This window comes from Cataglyphis hispanica, chromosome 5 (genome assembly GCF_021464435.1).
Source record: "Cataglyphis hispanica isolate Lineage 1 chromosome 5, ULB_Chis1_1.0, whole genome shotgun sequence".
Taxonomy (NCBI): Eukaryota; Metazoa; Arthropoda; class Insecta; order Hymenoptera; family Formicidae; genus Cataglyphis; species Cataglyphis hispanica.
In genome coordinates this window covers 11,787,741-11,807,071 of record NC_065958.1, presented here as the reverse complement: position 1 = coordinate 11,807,071, position 19,331 = coordinate 11,787,741, and the positions used below count along the sequence as shown (strand labels likewise).

Below are 19,331 nucleotides of genomic sequence, written 5' to 3'. Positions count from 1 at the left end.
AAAAAGACACGTGCGTTTTTCGCTTGTCGAGGAAAAAACTACTCTCCTAAGACTGTAATTAAGGACGTTGTTAAAGACGCGAAACACGTAAAATGAATTAACGTGTTAGAGAAGGTCCGCTTTCCTTCCGCGAGATCTTGGCATTATAATAAGTTTTTCAAAATAATATCCGCGTTCTTTTGTAATTGCAATGTCAATGCGTCGCGTCGTATCTCTGCGTTGATATATAACGTTATATTCGCAAATTGTGTAAATAGTATTATTTGGAGTTTATTGAAAAATAAAATTACGGAATTGTAAAATTGATTATCATAATTTAAATTTTCTGATCGGTTCTCAAAAAATTGTGTACGCTTTATTTTTGTCATTCATTTTACTTTATGCTTTTTATAAGGACTTTCATAAGCATTGCTTTTAATTTTTTCTGCGAAATATAATAATTATGTAATTAGATATAGCAAATACTTTTTTTTTTATTAAAGGATTGCCTTCATTTTTTCTTTTTTATTAAATGATTTTCTTTATTTTTTTATTTTTTCTTATTAAATGTTTTATTAAATTTCCTTCTCGGGAAACATGGTTCTGCTTTCTTATATTGACATGTATTTGCATTTTACATTTTTTTTTTTTTATAGCGAACACAAAAGAATACAATAATTTATAACGCAAAAATTAATATAACATTTTAATAAATTAAAATAAAACATAATTTACTTAACAAAATAATATACAAATAAAATACAATTTAATTAATAAAATTAATGTACAATATTTCAATTTTATTTAAAAATTTTATTTTAAAATAATTTTAAATTTTATTATAAAATTTTATTTTAAAATAATTTTAAATTTTATTTTAAAATAATTTTAAATTTTATTATAAAATTTTATTTTAAAATAATTTTAAATTTTATTTTAAAATAATTTTAAATTTTATTATAAAATTTTATTTTAAAATAATTTTAAATTTTTATTTTAAAATTATTATACAATAATTTATAGCGCAAAAATTAATATAATCATAATTTTATATCAGAGTTTTAAAAGAATAAAAATATCAAGTATTGCTATAAAAAAATGAGCCTTGCTTAAAATTATAAGAGTAAGGACGTTGATACGAAACAACGTCGCATCTGTCAAAACAATGTTATCTCACAATCAGATCACGCGATGCTTTGACAAGGCGCAATGCGTCGCTCGGTCATTCACGCTTACAATAGCGTCATCTGACAGAATCTTATAGTACCATCTCTCGTCCCGAGATAACGTCCGGAGCGATGACCAGCGATGACAGTGAGACAGTGGATGAACGCACACGCGAGTGCTGCGGGTATCTCACTCGTGTGGCGAATACCTGAAGGGTTGGTGCCGGCATCAGTACAAGAGTCATGATTTTTCCACAAGATAATTCAATCTCTGAGCCTTTGAATTAACTTAATTAGGAAGATGTGAGTACCGAGATCGTTGTTGTCAATTAGAAATGATTCACACGTATCTCTCCTTAGCGTCGCTCTATTTTCTTCTTTTTTTTTTTAGGAAGAATCCGCGCTTCATCGGCGCATCAACTTTCTTGTCACAAAGTTGTTGCCTCTATAATATTTTATGTAATGAAACCTGGTAGCTGTTCTACTGCATCTCTTTATTTGGATATTTGGATATTTGGAAATGTTTATGCGCGAGACAATGATGAGTTTTATTAGGTATTTGGCAATCTAAAAGAACTCAGCTATGGCTGAAGGTGGAACGGAGCCAAAGTCTATTGACGGCCAGATTTCAAGGGGTCAGTTGGAAATAAACGAATGCCTTGGTAACTGGTTGACGTACTTGCAGGTTGGTATGCCATCGATAGTACCTATGTTGTATTGCCATGCGGAAGATAAATCATCTCTCATGCTACAGACACTTAATGGCCTATGCACGGCTGGTACTAAACTGGCTCAATCTCTGCAAGCACTCCTTTCCATGCATGACACGGTGGCACAATGTCGTCTGACAGGTCAATGTCTGGCTGGATGGGAAGAGTTAACAAGAGCCACGCACATAGCCAGCAGTACTGTTAAGAATCATGTGATCACTGCTCTGAGGGATCACGAATCTCGCGACAATGATGGCGACAAGCATGTTAGTATATACTTAGATATTTTAATATATACTTATTTTTAAAATATTATTGTAATTGATAAGAGTGCTTTTGCACTTTCAGGATATTCTGAGGGAGAATCTCTTAACATTCATAAACTTGCAATATCAATTTTGCGTTGCTTGTTGCAAGTGCTTAGGTAAGCTTGTATTATTAAAGTGATGTGATACTTGGTAATTAGATAGAATTATTGAAATTTGAATTAATTTAAAATAAAATTATATATTTTAATGAAAAGTAAAAATTAGACTATCATTAAAGTAATTCTAGGTTTTCTAGAAACTAAAATTGTAGCGAGAGATAGTTAATAATTTCGCTTTGATAAAATTGAGGTTCTACTTTTTCAATCGTTCTCTGATTTAACTATTATAGGTGGTATGGCAGAATGTTCTTGCTCCCAGAACGGTAGCGGTGATTGCGATATTGCCGCGTTACAGCAATGCTTCGAGCGTCTCTACAGTTCACCAATACCGCCAATTTCCTCCTCGTCCACCCAACAATCGATGCCGAATTGCCGGAGGTCTCCATTGCCGTATTCGTTGTTTCCGCAGGTAATTGGCATGTATGTTCATTAACTTGAGACGACTCGTATCAAGCTCGATCATGTTCCGTTTCATGTATAAAGATTCAGAGGAGGTGGTCGGAAACGGCGGCGGCGGAAATGTCGGGCGAGTCCGTCGAAAGCACGATGAGGCGTTGGTCGATGCCTTGGGATTGCAAGCACGTCATAGAGTGGCCGCGTCAGGACGCGCGATCGAGATTAAGGGTGCCGCAGCAAGATCGCAGCAGATCGACCACGCCTGATTCGGTGTGGAAAACGTCGACGATGGCTAGTCAGGACGGTCTGCAGGAAGCCATTCAGTTGTTATCCTGCAAACCAGGTAGCAAAAATTCAAGAGTTCTTTAATGAATCTCGAAAATAAGATAAATGATTTTTATGTCGTGGGAGGAAACTTTACGGAAAGTATTTCTTCGAGAAATGTAAGTGAATCTTTTTATGAAGAATCGTCAGGAATGTGATTTGTGTGAGTCAAGTTTTAATCTTCGAGATAACAAAATTGAAGCTCAATGTGTGTCTGATCTTGCGAATATTAGAAATTCATATTTCTGTGGAAAAACTTTTTTAATTTTCGTAAAATTAAAAAGTTGAGTTTAGCGGGCTAAATATACATATAAGCTATTCTCTGTTTCGTGTTCTTCTGCGATTGGAAGGTTGTACGTTGTGCAGGAGTTCGGCCGTCCAATCAACTCACGGCTTACCCTAGTCAGCATATCCCAGGCGTCACTTTAACGACCTGCAATTTCGACTCGAATTACGACTCCACTATCTGGTCGGGATCGCGTAGAATAGGTTCTCCCAGATGCTGGCCTCAGGATTCTAGCGATCATTCCGATCAATCAGGACATCGTGATAGCGATCACAGTGTTCATAGTGGCGAACACAGAGATTCGGGTAAGATTCGTCGTCTTATCACAATGATGAGGTTCTTGAGCTGGTAGAATCATGAATGATATTATTATAATGTCACTGCAGAACAGAGCGGAGCCAGTGGCAGCCATGGCGATAGCAAGGATAGCATTCACTCGCATTGCGATCATAGAGAAACAGAAACTGGTGAGTATGTTAAATATATCGAAATATTTTTTGTTCTAAGCTATTTCTAAGAATACGTTGTTGATAAAACTTGATTGAACGCGATAATCTCAGCTCGTACTCTTTTCGTTGAAGGTACAGCGGACACATTGCCATCTCGCAAGAGCAGCTCATCAACCGATTCCTGCCTCTCGGCGCACAGTCGATCGGGTTCCGAAAGCGCTGGTGGCGGGGTAAATAAACAAGATCAGTTGTTTTCTGATTGTTAGTGAACTTGAGTTTATTAAGCCGATATCCTTTCTGACATTGAGATATACAGTGGATAAAATCGCATACATTGGATAGATTCTAGATGTATATACAAGAAATTTGAAGATTTAAACAATACGGCTAAAACGTAATGCTACAAGAGTGTATATATATATATATATATATATATATATATATATATATATAATATATATATTTAAGAGATGTATATGATGCAGTAAAAAAACTGATAACATATGAACTTATACTGCTGCATCCTCATATTTACATTGTCTCGTTATATTACACAACGCTTGGAAACTAATTTCTCGTTCGCTCTCTCATACATCTCTAAACATCGTTGCTTTTAGGAATGTACGAGATCGCCATTGTACTCGATGTGGAGCGGTGGCGACTTGTCCTTCATCAAGTTGCCGGAGAGCAACGAGATACAAGATGAACATCCACCCACTTAAATGTCTGCCACTATTACTCCTTATCTAAAATGTATCCGACGAGAAATTCAGCCTTTGGATTACTGAGCCGCGAAATAGCTATTCTATCTTTTTATGATCCTTTTTTTTTTTTCAAGATATTACACGCTAAAAAAATAAAATCTAATATATAAAATGTTGTTCTAAACATTAGTGTGGAAAAATAGAAATATTGCTCGTGATCCAGCAATCCAAAGGTAAGTCATCGCTATTGATGAAATTTGTTGACCCGTGAATTCTTCACCTAGTGATTCGACCAATCTTATTCGTGATGTGTATACGTGTTTGTATTTGTGAGCGCGATATGATGTCGCAAGTTAGTACGTGCATATCGAGTGTGCAACAAACGATAATAGAAAAATATATAAGGAATGTTATACAGGGTGATCACTTCGTAATATTTATTTATTGTGATATTGTGAATCGTAAAATATATATCATGCAAAAGATATATAAATTTATATGTCTTATTCATATAAAGCTGCATTTAAGGGCGCATTGTATCACATGCATACACATTTACATCGTACACATACATACACATTTAAATAATTTCTATTAACCTGATAAATACTACGAAGTGTGAAACTTTAAAAGTAAATGCTCTATATGTTGTTAAAGCTCCCATATACATATATATGTATGAATCAATCGAGAGAGGTATCATTCGGCTTACAATTGAAGAGAATTACTTTCTCTCTCTCAGATCTCTTGATTTTCGGTCTCGATATCAAAGCGCGTGCACCTACTGTGATCTACTATTATCGTATCGGATAATGCAAAACTTTGAGAGTGTCTCTGCACACCTTTTAAATTAATTAATATCATTTAAATATCATTACACAATCGATGAAGCATATCACATTCCATTCGAAGAAACGACGCATTTTATATTTACTTTTACTCGCGTATCTTACATCGTACGACTGTCATAGACACGCAGCACCGTTCGTAAATTCTCGACAACATATCCCATATTACATAAATAAAAGATTCAGTATATTTGCATTAATTACATACATAAAAATCAAAATAAAATTCACAAATAAATAAAGTTATTGTCGATATCTATATCTTTCTAAAATTTTTATTTTAAATTTTTTGTTTTAGTATATAATATATATAGAATATCTACAAAGTTTTGTCCCATTAAATTTCTGAAACGGTTTAAATTACGAAAAAATGTGAAATACGTGTTATTTTGAATCGTTTTAGAAGTATAGGAAGTGGGAACAGACATTATAGATACTCTGTATATGTATATATATATTTATAATTAGTATATTTTCGGTTATATAAATTTATCGCGCGCTTTACGTTCCTTATCTTATATTTTTTCCCAAAAAAATATTTATCTTAAAAATATTTATATATATATATAAATATAACATATGATTATGATTCGTCACAATTCTTGTAATTGTTTTAAAAATTGTCGCTGCAAATACTTGGTGTGATTTTACAGTATATATTCAGAGGTTTATCGTAACGGTAATTCACAATTACTTTTTCCAGAAGAATTTTGAAGAATCTTGCATGTATAAAGCGATCTCGATGTTTTGACCGAAATGAGATTTGATGTATGTACAATTTTATTTATGGCACGAATGCGATAATAAAAATTCTCGATGCAGTAATTTAACTTAACGCTACTCGAGTACATTCTTAATAAAAAAAAAAAAAAACGAGGAATTACATTTACATATTTTATTATTGCAGTCATATACAGAAACTAGTGCTCTGGTTTTCCAACTTGGAGAACAGTCATGTCTGATCGCATTCGTGCTTCTCAACATGAAAGTTATTATATTTTCCCATCATCGGCGATTTTATCTTAAATTATATCGCGATAAAGATCATTAAAATTCTTTCTCTAAGAGAAAAAAGTCCGACGCTATAAAATTAGATTTACACTTATGAGCTTCATCACAATCGAAACTGATTTCGAAAAAACTAAAAGATTTTTTAATGATTTTTAATTTCAACAATTCTTAAAAATTTCAATGCGAGTTTATAAAATTCGAAAAAAATGTAGATCTTGTAAATGTAAAAACCGATAAATATGTAAATCTTAGTTGCAGATTCATTAAAGAGACCTTATGAAAGTGTGGATTTAACGTGTGAGGGGTAGCTGTTCCTGAAAAATAAAGGTGTATATCATGGCTCAGAGTAAAATGTGTTGTATTTTTACACAGTAACAGATTCCTTATGAAAGTCAACTCTGCCATGTAACAAACACCATCGTCGCGGCATATCATTCGCACTTCTTTTCTTCCACGTAAAGTAATAAAAATATATAATATAATAGCTAATCCATTTCGTCCTCGCCCAGCCCCTCCTCGTCCTGACCGTAATCGTTGTACTCGTCCGTCTCACCCTCCTTCTCCAGCGGACATTGCGTGCATCTCGACTCCTTGATCCCGTAGTTTATGCACGTGTTGCCTACGCATTCGCAGCAACCGTCGTGGAACCACCTGTAGCTCGTGGAGCCCATGCTCTGACAGGAAGCCTGACATTTCTTCCAGGAGACACACTGTGCCATGAACGCGACGGTGCAATTCACTGTCATTATGTTTGGCTTCAGCGGACTTAGCTTTCCGTCCGCGGATTCTGTCATCCAAAATATATCGTTAGTTTTCCGTATTTTATTTAATCAATATCGTATTAATAAGTTTAATTATAGAATATTCACCATATGAGAACTTTTTTTTATTATACGATAAAAATTATTTATAAAAAATTAAAGATAATTTATTTTATTATCTAACAACATTTACAATATTATATATGTATAAATAATTTAATATTTATATTTATATTGTAATATCCTAATTATATATGCAATCTGCGATTAAATAATTCTTGGCAGTTTTTTTTTACACCTGCCATTAAATATGATGAAAAAATGTACATTTATTCATATTTTTATTTGCAACTGCGTGCACTTCTTCTTGTCAAATAGTCTACATTGTTTACTTTACATTGTTAATTGTTATTGTTTTAGGGTATTCAAAAAATTCGATACTTACGCAACTGATACTTCATTTCGTTCTCATGTTTCGGCGCGAGCAGCGACATGTCAAAATCTACCGGGTACGTGAAGGTAAGCCATCGTTCGTGCGGATCCGCCTCGGCCGTGAGCGCTTGGAAGAGCGCCGGTATCGGATCGCTGAATTCCTCCACGTGGGATTTCCTACTCAACGGGTTGTCAGTGACGTTCGGCTTCGGGCATAAATCTGCGAAGTAAAACGTAATATAAATAATCGCCAAGATGTAATATAAAATTATTATAGTAAATTATTATAGAAATATAAAATTTCCTTATTTTAAAACTAATTTTGCATGTTAATTGCAATGCAAAGTTTTATTTTTGCGTCGCATGGCTGCTTTGATTGGAAAATAATTTCATATATATATATATATATATATATATATATATATATATATATATATCATTTAGTTTTATTGTCAGAAATATTAATTTGTAACACTTTTAGTAATTCTGTCATTTATATATATATATATATATATATATATATATATATATATATCATCATTTTTATATAAACAAAAGTAAGATAAAAGCAATATATATATATATATATATATATATATATATATATATATAAGCAATTTAAATTAAAGGTTCTATCTATTTTCTATCATAGAAAACATTGCGATAAATATATTAATAAAATCATATATTTATAATACATTAAATAATAGAATATAAAAGAAACACAGTTTATAGAATTTATTTATAATTTTTAAAAAAGATTTGTACAAAAATGATCTCTAAATTTGATCCTGTGTATTAGCTGTGTATTGGTAATTTAAATTCCTTTTATCTAACTTTTTTTTTAATTCTCCATGTTTTTGCAATTGTTTAACATTACACAATTGAAAAATTTCTGTTAAATCTAATACATCGCATATCTCATGCGATCCACACAAGTAATTGTATATTATTATTTTGTATTATGTTATATTATTTGTATAATAATTAATATTTTATTATATAACTAATATAATAATATGTCAAATAGGTGACCCTAATACTGTATTAATATTTCAACATAAAATTGATTCAAACTTCACAGTAATTTGGAATAAATTTGTTGCAAAATCAAAATATTTTTAATGATAAAATTAACATGCAAAAATATTATTGACGATCTGTAGTCATATTTTTTCAGAATTTTGACAATTTTAAATTCTGTCATATATATATATATATATATATATATATATATATATATATATATATAATAATACAACATAGCTGTTGTGTAAAATTAAAAATTGCAGTTTGTATTGCTTTTCTCAATTTCTCGAATATTTTAACATTTAAATTTAATTAACACGTAAATGTATTAAATATTTTTAACATAAAAAATTTAACTCCTATTTTTTAACAAGAAGATAATTTCCACCGGTGTATATATCTTATGATTGCTATAATTAGTTTTATGACATTGCGCGCAGACTATTTCCAACGCACTAACATAACTATTAATATATCCGATAAATTCAAATTATCGAGCGTTTATCGCCCGCGTCTCTTACCTACGCACGAGCAGCACTCGTCATACAGGTAGCTCAAGCACGAGAAACATTCCTTGCAACAGGTGCAGGTGACCAGGTCGCACTTACAGCTCTGCGTGAGCATGCACTTGCTCACGACGCTGGCGCAGATCGCCTCGTTGCACGCTTCCGAGCGTTTCGTCGCGGTTGTCAACAGCAGAATCCCGACGGCGGCTGCGACGAACAACACGCTCCAGCTTGTCATCCTGCTCGCGACAGATTTGATTTAGTTGCCTCACATGATCTACATCATCTAACGGACGAAATGCTGAGACATCTCTCTCACTAAATTCTCGTAAATATCTATCCGCGTAGCTTGTAACAAGGACAGGCATAGAAACAAGAATAAAAGGATAAGCCTTTTCTAATATTATTTACACCGATGTAAATAAACAAGTATCAGAAAGAAATGTTTTGAAATTGTGTGCTGGAGTAAATCGATGAGATACTTTAATCAGCATGCTAGAAAAAATTTTTCAAAATACAAAATACAAAATACGAATGCATTATATTAATAAATAAATTATTAAATTAAAAGAAGAATGATAGAGAAATTCTGTTAAAAGGGAAAAAAAATTTTCATTACAAATAAAACGAGAAGGAGCTATGCTATTCGATTTTCTACACAATTGACAATTGACCATACGTCAAGTGTCAAAATATAATTTTTTTCATGTCAAAGTTTTTCTTTCGTCGTCAAAATCTGACAGTGTTAATTAAAATCTAGAAATCAAATTTATATTCTCGATATCGTCAAGTGATATTTTTGTCGCGATATTCATATCGCGTATGGAACGTATTGTTTATGCGTAGATGCCGGACACTATGATTATAATGTTCCCCTACCCGCGCCATTCTCGGAGCGGTTACGGAGACGAGAAGAGCCGGCGATTATGCCGACGAGGCACGATTAAGATTATTAAGAATATTCACGAATGTGAGTCAGGGTGTCATTAAGCGGGAACGCGTGCTAAAAAAGAATGAAATTTCAGTCTCTTCTCCGAGTCTCTTCTACTAAACCGAGCAATCAGCGTAATGTTGCTCGAGGGATGACGCCGAGGTCGCACGTTTTAAAGTCTTCGCGAATTCGGGATTTTTTTGTGTTAATGGATGTGTTTTCGCTTTCTGTGAAAAAAAAATTACCGCGAAAATTGTGGGGAACTCATTACAGATCTCTCACTACTAATAAAATAATAATAAAAATGAATTTATAAACATAAGTGAATAAAGGAGAGAGAAAACCGCATCCTTATTAATGTATTTATTAAAATAAAATTGATTTAATATATAAAAAATAAAAAATAAAAATATTTATTTTATAAAGAATAAAAATATTTAATAAAAATTATTTAATAAAAAATAAAAATATTTATTTTTAAGATATAATATTTCATATACTGATATTTATCAAAATTACGTTTCTTTATAAAAACTACTAATTCTTAGATATATCTCTTGTATAAAATGTGCAATTAATTTCTGTACATATGGCAAATTTAATTATCTTTTTAAAAAGATGCGATAAGAGACTATCAGAAGCGAAAAAAATTGTATTACAAGTTAAAAAGCGATCGTTTCTAAAAAAAAAAAAAAATCTCATAAAATGTGCCAAGCCAATGTCGATCATATTCTTCACTTTCCGAGCCATTATGTCTCTCTTCGAGCCGACAAGTATCGCGCGAATTATCCCCCAGAGCATTGAATACCTGTGTAGAGGGAAGGATAAGGAGAACACGACATTAATCGAAATCGTTCGCGCAATAATTGCATCTTTTCCAACGTGCCCATTAAACGTCTATTTATATCGCGCTTAATCGCGTCCTACGACAACTCGGGTGAATTATTATTGGAAAAGAATTCCACTACACAACGACCTGTTACACATGGTGATCGAAAAGGCGCGATCGATCGCGATACGATCTGATACGTGTGTCACCACTAGAGGCGACTTTCACGTTCACTTTCCACGTGCTTTTTTGTTTCTTCTATCGCTTGTTCATTAATGTACTGCTAAATGTCATTGCAAATTAATTTAAGCAAAGTGTGGAGAAGAGGAAAGATAGTATCTACCTATTCAATTAATCTTATCGCTCATCAAAGAATTAATTCCAACGATTTCGACATATTAATGAATTTATTTTTATTGTAATATTAAAATATAAAAACATTTTAAAGAATATATTAATTATGCAAATATTCTGGCTCCTTTGCTAATAATTATTAATTTCTGTATAAATTAATAATTATTAATAATTGTAATAAAAATTAAATATTAATTACTAATTAATTAATAACTAATTATTAATTCTTAATTTATAAAATGAGGATTTGAACCTCATATATTATTTCAAATAATTTAATACCTGAACGATCTCTGCCTGTGATCCGCTTGTCAAATATAATCAAAATTCACCCCCGAACACACTTCAAACAATTGTATTTTCATATAACTTCGATTGTATTATTATATTATATTATTATTATATTTATTATTTTATGTCTACTTTTCTTTAGTATCTTACTTTTACTATATTCACTTTTTTATTATTTATTTTATTATTTATTATACTTTACACACTTTTAAAATTACACTTACGCATTTTTACGTGTATATTTATATTTTTATAAATTATTTCTCACATACATATTCATACTTGTACGCATTTCGCACATCCTACATAATTGTTTAAAAAAAAAAAAAAACTTCGAATTTAATCTACTTTCTACTTTAAACCTCGAACGGCGTCACTTTTCAACTAGTCAAGTTTCACGGCTCATTTCGCCAAACGCGCGCTACCGAATGACAGAACTTACTGCGGCAGATTCCTACGGTGGACTCACGGGAGGATTTTGACGGAGGGACGGCTATAGTTTTAAAGGTAGGAGATCTCCCCTCTTCCCACTCTAATTTCGAAAGGGTCTCTCTCAGGGGTCATCCGTAAATGAAAGCGCACCGACCACCATGCAACAACAGTTTTACGATGGCTTTCAGGTAATTATCTGCTATTCGCCTTCCCCCTCCCTTCTTCCATCGCTCCCCCTACTCCTCACCCGGCGTAAGCAATCGCACTTTTTGGCAGTTACAAGGCCGTTGAAGGTCCTGCCCTCACGAAAAGATTCTTGACAGATGAATCACGCGGCAAGGAGCATGAAAATTTATTACTTCGAGATGGAAATTTGTTATAAAAATTTCAAGAATAAATTTTCGATTCCTCGATTCCTATCCAGAGAGAATCGTCAACGACATCGTTCAAGCAACGGAGAACAATTCGCCGACGTCCTATTACGTTATTTCAGATACAGATCGGGGATGTTTTTTACCTCAGCTTCGACAAATTACAGCGAATGAGCTCTCTGCCTTAATGGCAGCTTTTAAAGTAGATTCCACAGGCGGGGAATATTGACTCAGGCGCAGGACGCGAGGGGCGAAAAATTCGGCGCGAGCGAGACTCGTAAAAAGCCCGAGAGGGCGCTACAAGAGGACAGGCAGGGCCGCTCGGCCTGTCAAACGCCACCATAAATGCGGATTACGGCGATTATCTTAAAACTTAGACCGAGCGAAATCCCTGTACAATTCTGAGATGAGTTATCTCGCTGGAAAGTATAGTGTACGAAGTTTCCCCGCCGGTCCATCATCGCACACTTGCGTCGGGGTAACGATAAAAACTACCGTTACACGAGACAACAATAAGCCACCCTATTATACCATCGGCACGATAAACGATTATTTGACGACCGTCGAATCGTTACGTAAAGTGGAAGAGCAAGCTTTCCCGCGCTCTTTATCGTTCGAGCTATTCATTACAAGCAATAAATCACCTCCGCTTTCTACGTTCGAAGGATGCTCGTTAGAAGCCGAATGCAGAAAGAGTAAATGAACACGCGACTTACGCGCCATACGCTCGGGACACCGAGTATATATACGAGAGAGAGAGAGAGAGAGAGGCGATCGACAGTTTTAATAAAAATTCCAGCTCGCGAGCGAAATGTGGATGTTTGTCATCCAGGGACAGGCACGCTGGCACACTCGCGATCAGCCTCGCCTCTCGTTCTCCGAGGCCCGAGGCGATGGAATAATTTCAATAACAAACGCCAATCGCCTTCGCAGAAGGCGGCGGCAACAGGCCTGCTATCTCTATCCTCTACCTACGTGTGTCCGCTACGTTGTACGTATGTATACACGCGGAGGAAGACTTTCCAATCATTTTCTGTTACTACTGAAACGGGCCCCTCTTCGGCTCCGTCTTATTCTCTCTCCCTCCGCCCTTGCCACCTTTAAGGATGTATGTGACACACGTCAAAGTATTGAAAAATGTGCGTGAAAATTTTGTAGAACGTTTCTATTATTTTTTTTCTGAGCATCTGTGCAAAAGCTGAGCACAATTCTCGTAATGGTTTGGAAATTATTTGAGTTTGCATCGATTCTTATGAAGAATCGCATATTGTAGAACTTTTTGACAAATTTGACAAGAAACAAAACTGTCAAAAATTGTCAACAAGATAAAAATTTTCATAAGAAAATTTCTGCAAAATTTGATTTAGATTCACTTACTCGTTTAAAAGTTTATTTACTAAAAATTGTACAAAAATATTCTCTCTCTCTCTCATTTTTCTTTGTTTTTTACAGTTGATTTTAGCAGGTATTCATGAACAAAAGTTCTTGTCATGAATTAGGAAAAATATTAACAATTACAACTATTTTCTTTTACGAAACATTAAAAATTAATGGAAAATTCAATACACAAATCTTGGAAAGGATTGAGATGGCTGATCATTCCGTTTTGATGGAATCGGAATCGAATTTCGTGAAAGTTTGACCTTTTACATGTCACGTTCATCGTGACGTAATAACCAGCAAATCTGAATATCTCTCTCTCTCTCTCTCTCTCTCTCTCTTTCTTTTTCTCTTACTATATATTAAAATAATAAAGTTTTATTAGCTTCCATATATATATATATATATTGTCATAATTAATACCCACTATCTTAATCCCTAAATCCAAAATTAAGTCGATGAATGAAATTTTTATTGGCCAACATTTTTTTTTGAAGGGAAAATTCTACTACATTGTTGAAGAATTTATGTTTTTCTTTTCTTTTTTTGGTTAAAAAATATTCCGATCGAAAGTTTTTCTGTTAAATGTTTAAAACGATAACATTCGTGTGTTAATAACTGAAAAAAAAAAGTGTAAAAATAACACAATGCGAGCATATTTTGAATTTGACACGTTTAATATGATTGGCGACATAATTTATCCGTCAAAATTTGCAGAAAAAAAATTTTGATTTCATTCTTTAATAAGAGCGAGACTGACTACAAACCGTCAATAACTTTTTTTCTTCTAGGTTAATTTTTATCATTAAAAATATGTTGAGTTTATACGAAATTTATTTTAAACTACTATGAACTTTGCATCCATTTTGTGTTGAAATATTAACCTAATATTAGTGTCCTTATTTAACATATCCATATTACATTAAATTAACAACAAAATTTGTATAAATTTGGAACATACAATATACGTTTAATTTAAACTATCCGACAGTGTGTAGAATTAATTATAAGTAATTTGCGCTCTCTCTCTCTCTCTCTCTCTCTCTCTCTCTCTCTCTGTCTCTGTCTCTCTTTATTTTTATATCGAATGATGCAAAACGATCATAAAATAGATATAGCGATCACGATTCACGATTCTAGAAGACTGGCCGCATCTGGTGACCTCCTTCGCTCGTAAATATCCGCGTTATCGAAGCATCGCTGTCAATTGGCATCGCGCCGTTATTGCGCTATCGCTGCCATTTATAGTGTCGTCTGCTATATTATTATTTTCGGTTATTGCAGGAATTGCCGAACGCACGAGACTATTCGTTCGAACATCGCGGAATCGCAACGCGCGTTTAGCGTTAAGTATACTGGCTATGCAGGACGCGATAACATTGAATAGCATCTTAATAATGGACAAGGAAGGATCGGAATCACGGCCGCACACTTAATGCCATCAAAGATGTCGATGAACAGAGGGATAAGAATCGTGATAAAAAAAATTGCACGTAACGCAATTAATTATATAATTATAAATTAATGATTACTATAATTAATGAGGAGAAATTAATTATATAATTTTTGACGGAGAATCTGTCATCTTTATAAATATATATATATATATATATATATATATATATATATATATATATATATAATGTCCATTTATGTCGTACTTAATTAGCTACACTAGTCATTATTATCTGTATTTCCTGTAAGCTTCTCTCTCTTCTCTTATCGCTCATTTAATTCGATGCTAATTACTGTGATTCACTTCTTGTTTACTCTTCGTTTACGATAAATACAGTTCTTGGTGATTCGTTCAGATGGAATTTCGAATCGTACGCAGGTCGCTAATGTTATTTTAAAGGGGATACGAAGTAAGGGTACCAGTCACCGATTCGCAATCTTTTGTAAATCAAAACGATGAAATGGTCGATAGATTTCTGTATTCGATATTCTCCCGATCACTAATCCTCGGAATTCCGACGATGTATTGGAGAGTGCTAATTGAATCAGCATTCAATACCCGGAAAGATAAATTTACACGCGTGTAAAAAGATTAAAAGAGTAGTACAAAACAGAAACTTTGGGTAAAGAAATTACTATTTTTTACTCCCCCAAAAATTCGTCTTTTTTACCTCATTAATTACTCAGAATGTCCATTTTCCCAAAAATTTATAATAAAAATCTATCTTTCAATATTTATTTATTAACCTTTGATTTACGGCTTTAAAAAATGAGCATCATATTTACTAAAATTAAGTTCCATTTTTGGTTCACAAAATAACAAAAATAATTGATTATGTTTAACAATGCTTGAGAGAGTTTTTCTCTGACTTTTATGAGACTTTAAAAATAAGAAACCACTCAAAAAATACCTTGAATTATAAAAATCGAAATTAATCTGTCATAAAATATTCGAACTTAACTGATTAAACAAATAAAACAAATAAAAAAAAAATTAAACAATTTTTACCCAAAAATATCGGTTTTTTACTTATTATTAGTTTTTTTTATCCCTTTTTCAAAAAACTTGATTCTTTTAATTTCTATTCTTAAATGAAGCCAGTTTTAATTTAAAAAAACTGGTTTTTTTTTTAAAGATAATGCCAGTTTTCCTCGAACAAAAGATCGTAGGGGAATTAAATTAATTTTGTTTACCAAGTCAATAATTTTTATTGACTCAGTAAACGGCTTTTCACTTAGTTTCTTCCCCCATTTTTTAAAAAAATAATTTTTTTAATCTCCACGCGCGTGGCACACGATCGATGCAACGCAGAAGCGTTTGCGTCTCCTTCGCGGTTTTTTTCGAGAAATGAAAACCGGAAAAAATGTGCGCGCATTGAACGCCACTGTGCGAATATAAATCGCTCTATTGACGATAAGCTCTGTCAACGTTTGCCGTTCTCTTCGTAAAAGCACGACTGAGCGAGCTCGACTGAATAAGCGTCACTCTGCCAATTGATACGGGGACTGATAAAAAAAAAAAAAAAAAACGATCGCGCGATATATGTATTTACTATATTATTTATATCGAGCCTGAACTTCCGCGCTGAATTTTGCTAAACGATTCCTCGAAGCCCGCATTGCAAATAGATTGATCACGCGCTCCACGCTTTGTTCCCTGTACGCAATCGCACCCTCCATCGAAAATAACTCTCCTTCTCGTTAAAGAAGTTTCAGCGAAGCTGGAAGAAGAAGGAAGAAGGGAACTCTAAACACACAGAAATTAGAAACACCAGAGCGGGCCGCTTCTCTCTCTCTCTCTCTCTCTCGTGTTCTCGAAGCAGTCAAGCTTTCGTCGGTCGAAACCTCCTCTCTCGTTTGAACAAACTTTTCGAGTTCCGTGTCAACAAACAAGCTCTCCAAGAAGCGATTTCCGTGAGAGAAGGAGGGCCAGGCTTCTCCGCAGTTCGTCGGCCCGCGGAGAGAAAAAGAGAGAGACAGAGAGAGAGAGAGAGAGAGAGAGAGACCTGGACCGGGATAATATGTGACTCGCCGGCGATTATACGCTCGAATTCGAATGCCTCTTTAATTGGAGGCGAGCTATTTTCCATGATCACAGGAGAGGAGGCCGGCAACCGCGATCCAGCACGATCGCGATCTCGGCGGATCCCGGCGGATCACTCTCTCCGTCTCTTTCTCTCTCTCTCTCTCTCTCTCTCTCTCTCTCTTTCTATCGCGCGCGCGCGCGCGCCTTCGCGAAGGATCTATCTAACGGCGATATTCGATCAATGTATATATATGTGTATATATATATATATATATATATATGTGTGTATGTATGTATGTATTTACCTGACACTGCTACGGTGACGTTTTCTCTGGTGTTGGAGCGACGGGAGGGCGGTTGTGCACGCCAGTTACCTACGCGCGTGAGAAACTATTTTAAGAGCGCGCAACCGGTTCGCGCGTTGCGACGACCGCCGCGGGACATGTTTCTTCGGCAACGGGCGAAATCCTTCCTTCCATCCTCCGGGAAGCGGAGCGACGATTATTCCCTTGGCGCGCGAAATCGTGGGAAGGATGCCGGCGATCTCTCGATACCGCGCGGTGCGCGGTCACCACGCGAAGCGTTTAAATGCGAGCGAGGCCGAGAGAGCACTCCCCACCTGTCACTCGAACTGTCACCGAATGAGAATCCGATCCTCGAAAGTCACCTCCTTCGATCCTCACTGACACTCGAGTCCTCGGACTTGCCGATCCTCGGTGATCGCGCCTTCTCCTTGACGTTCGATCGAATTCCCGCTCGCGCGGGAATCGCGCGACTATATATATATATATATATATATATATATATATATATATATATATATATATATGTATATATATGTCACAGGCGTGTTTACGACACGCTCACCGGACTCTCTCGGCTCTCGCGGGCACGGCGAGCGCGTATACACACACGGTGGGTGCGCGACCGGCCGTCAAAACAAACTCGCGGAGCGACGAGGATGCGAGCGAGGTGGTCCGTCTTCCGCGAGGAGAGATCGTCTTCTTCCCGCTCGGCCGCCGTGCCTCCCATCCGTATTGCACGCGCGGTGTTTACCTGCGCGACAGAATTCCGCGCGCGTCTCGCACGCGGCCGCTCGTCGTCGTCCTACGTCGTCGTCTTTATCGCGCTGCGACGCATCGCGACGCACTGCGTCGCCGCGGATCGCGCGAGCGAGCTCGCTCGAAGATCGTCTCGTTGAAGGTGGAGCGAGGAGGTGGCGAAATCTTTTTTTATTTTTTTTTTTTATTTTTTTTTCTTCCGAAACTGACAGCTGTCAAATCGCGCGAGACGGAGCGACAGAGATAGAGACGGAGGGAAGAGAGAAAGAGAGAGAGAGAGAGAGAGGAAACAGATGCGGAATATATAGAGATTTTGTCGGCGGGTGTGACGAATCGAAGAGCGGTTCTCATTGGACTGAATTAAGGAAGAGCGTGGACCCGCGGAGAAGGATCGCGAAGAAGCGGAAGAAGGAGGAGGAGGAGGAGGAGGAGGAAAAGGAGGTGGTGGCAGCGCTCGCCGCTGATGATAATGGTGGTGGTTGTACCGTCGCGGATCTCTCCGGTGGAGGTGGAGAAGAGAAGAGCGAGAGAGAGCGCGCGCAAGAGAGAGAGAGAGAGAAAGAAAGAGAATGATGAAGGGAGAGACAGAAGAGAGGGCAAGAAGAAGTTAAGGAGAGAGAGAGAGAGAGAGAGAGAGTACGAGTCTGCTGACGGTCGGGTAGTCCGGACTACCGACTGCATAAGACTGGTTTTCAATTTTTTCCGACTTTTTGTTTTACCTGTACCTCGCACAGCCTCCGCACCGCATCTCTCTCTCTCTCTCTCTCTCGCGCTCTCCCTCTCCCCCTGTTCTTCGACCCTCTCCCCCTCCCTCTCCCTCTCGCCCTCCTGCAGAGCGTGCTAGACGAGTAACGGGTGAGTCGAGAGCTCCGGGGCCGCTCCTCGATCGCCACCGGTCGATCGGATCGACTCCGAAATCCTCGGAGACGGATCTCTCTCTCTCTCTCTCTCTCTCTCTCTCTCCCCTCTCCTCGTGGATTGTCCCGCGTGATGAATCTTTCGGTCGCATCGAGAGTTTTGGCCTCCGAGAACAAAGCACGATGGTGTATCGGGGAATATTAGAGTCGAGAAGAATTTTGATCATACGTGAGATCGAGAGAAAGATCTTTTTCTCGTCTGATTGACACATATAAATCATAATTTATTTTCTTTTTTTTTTTTTTTTGTTTTGTT

The 19,331-nt window shown here is 35.9% G+C and overlaps 2 protein-coding genes across 6 annotated transcripts; one reads left to right on the top strand and one right to left on the bottom strand.

The window, feature by feature from the left end:
* Positions 1 to 1,283: 1,283 nt before the first annotated feature.
* Positions 1,284 to 6,652, top strand: LOC126849893 (uncharacterized). 5 transcript variants are annotated; one of them, XM_050592255.1, is made up of 10 exons: positions 1,284 to 1,448; positions 1,537 to 1,830; positions 1,900 to 2,121; positions 2,204 to 2,279; positions 2,513 to 2,691; positions 2,766 to 3,021; positions 3,369 to 3,593; positions 3,675 to 3,755; positions 3,876 to 3,967; positions 4,355 to 6,652. In XM_050592255.1, the coding sequence occupies exons 2-10, from the start codon at positions 1,729 to 1,731 to the stop codon at positions 4,457 to 4,459; spliced, it is 1,338 nt and encodes a 445-aa protein (XP_050448212.1). In that variant the 5' UTR covers positions 1,284 to 1,448; positions 1,537 to 1,728; the 3' UTR covers positions 4,460 to 6,652. The 5 variants fall into 5 exon arrangements, with proteins under 5 accessions (XP_050448212.1, XP_050448215.1, XP_050448211.1 ...); XM_050592258.1 differs by having other exon boundaries at positions 3,876 to 3,998; XM_050592254.1 differs by having other exon boundaries at positions 3,870 to 3,967.
* On the bottom strand, positions 6,642 to 17,872 carry LOC126849901 (twisted gastrulation protein homolog 1-B-like). The gene is made up of 4 exons (XM_050592277.1): positions 17,403 to 17,872; positions 9,044 to 9,267; positions 7,507 to 7,713; positions 6,642 to 7,087 (listed from the first exon to the last, which is right to left on the bottom strand). Exons 2-4 carry the CDS (start codon positions 9,264 to 9,266, stop codon positions 6,786 to 6,788), a joined length of 732 nt encoding a protein of 243 aa, XP_050448234.1. The 5' UTR covers position 9,267; positions 17,403 to 17,872; the 3' UTR covers positions 6,642 to 6,785.
* Positions 17,873 to 19,331: the final 1,459 nt, after the last annotated feature.

Bases quoted from the DNA above. Each gene is read 5' to 3' on its own strand.
- LOC126849893 (XM_050592254.1), top strand. From the start codon at position 1,729: ATGGCTGAAGGTGGAACGGAGCCAAAGTCTATTGACGGCCAGATTTCA. The intron at 1,831-1,899 runs GTTGGTATGCCA...CTCATGCTACAG, and splicing joins ACTGGTTGACGTACTTGCAG to ACACTTAATGGCCTATGCAC. The intron at 3,022-3,368 runs GTAGCAAAAATT...TACGTTGTGCAG, and splicing joins GTTGTTATCCTGCAAACCAG to GAGTTCGGCCGTCCAATCAA.
- LOC126849901 (XM_050592277.1), bottom strand. From the start codon at position 9,266: ATGACAAGCTGGAGCGTGTTGTTCGTCGCAGCCGCCGTCGGGATTCTG. The intron at 7,714-9,043 runs GTAAGAGACGCG...TTTACTTCGCAG, and splicing joins CGAGTGCTGCTCGTGCGTAG to ATTTATGCCCGAAGCCGAAC. The intron at 7,088-7,506 runs GTAAGTATCGAA...TTTGGATGACAG, and splicing joins CGAAATGAAGTATCAGTTGC to AATCCGCGGACGGAAAGCTA.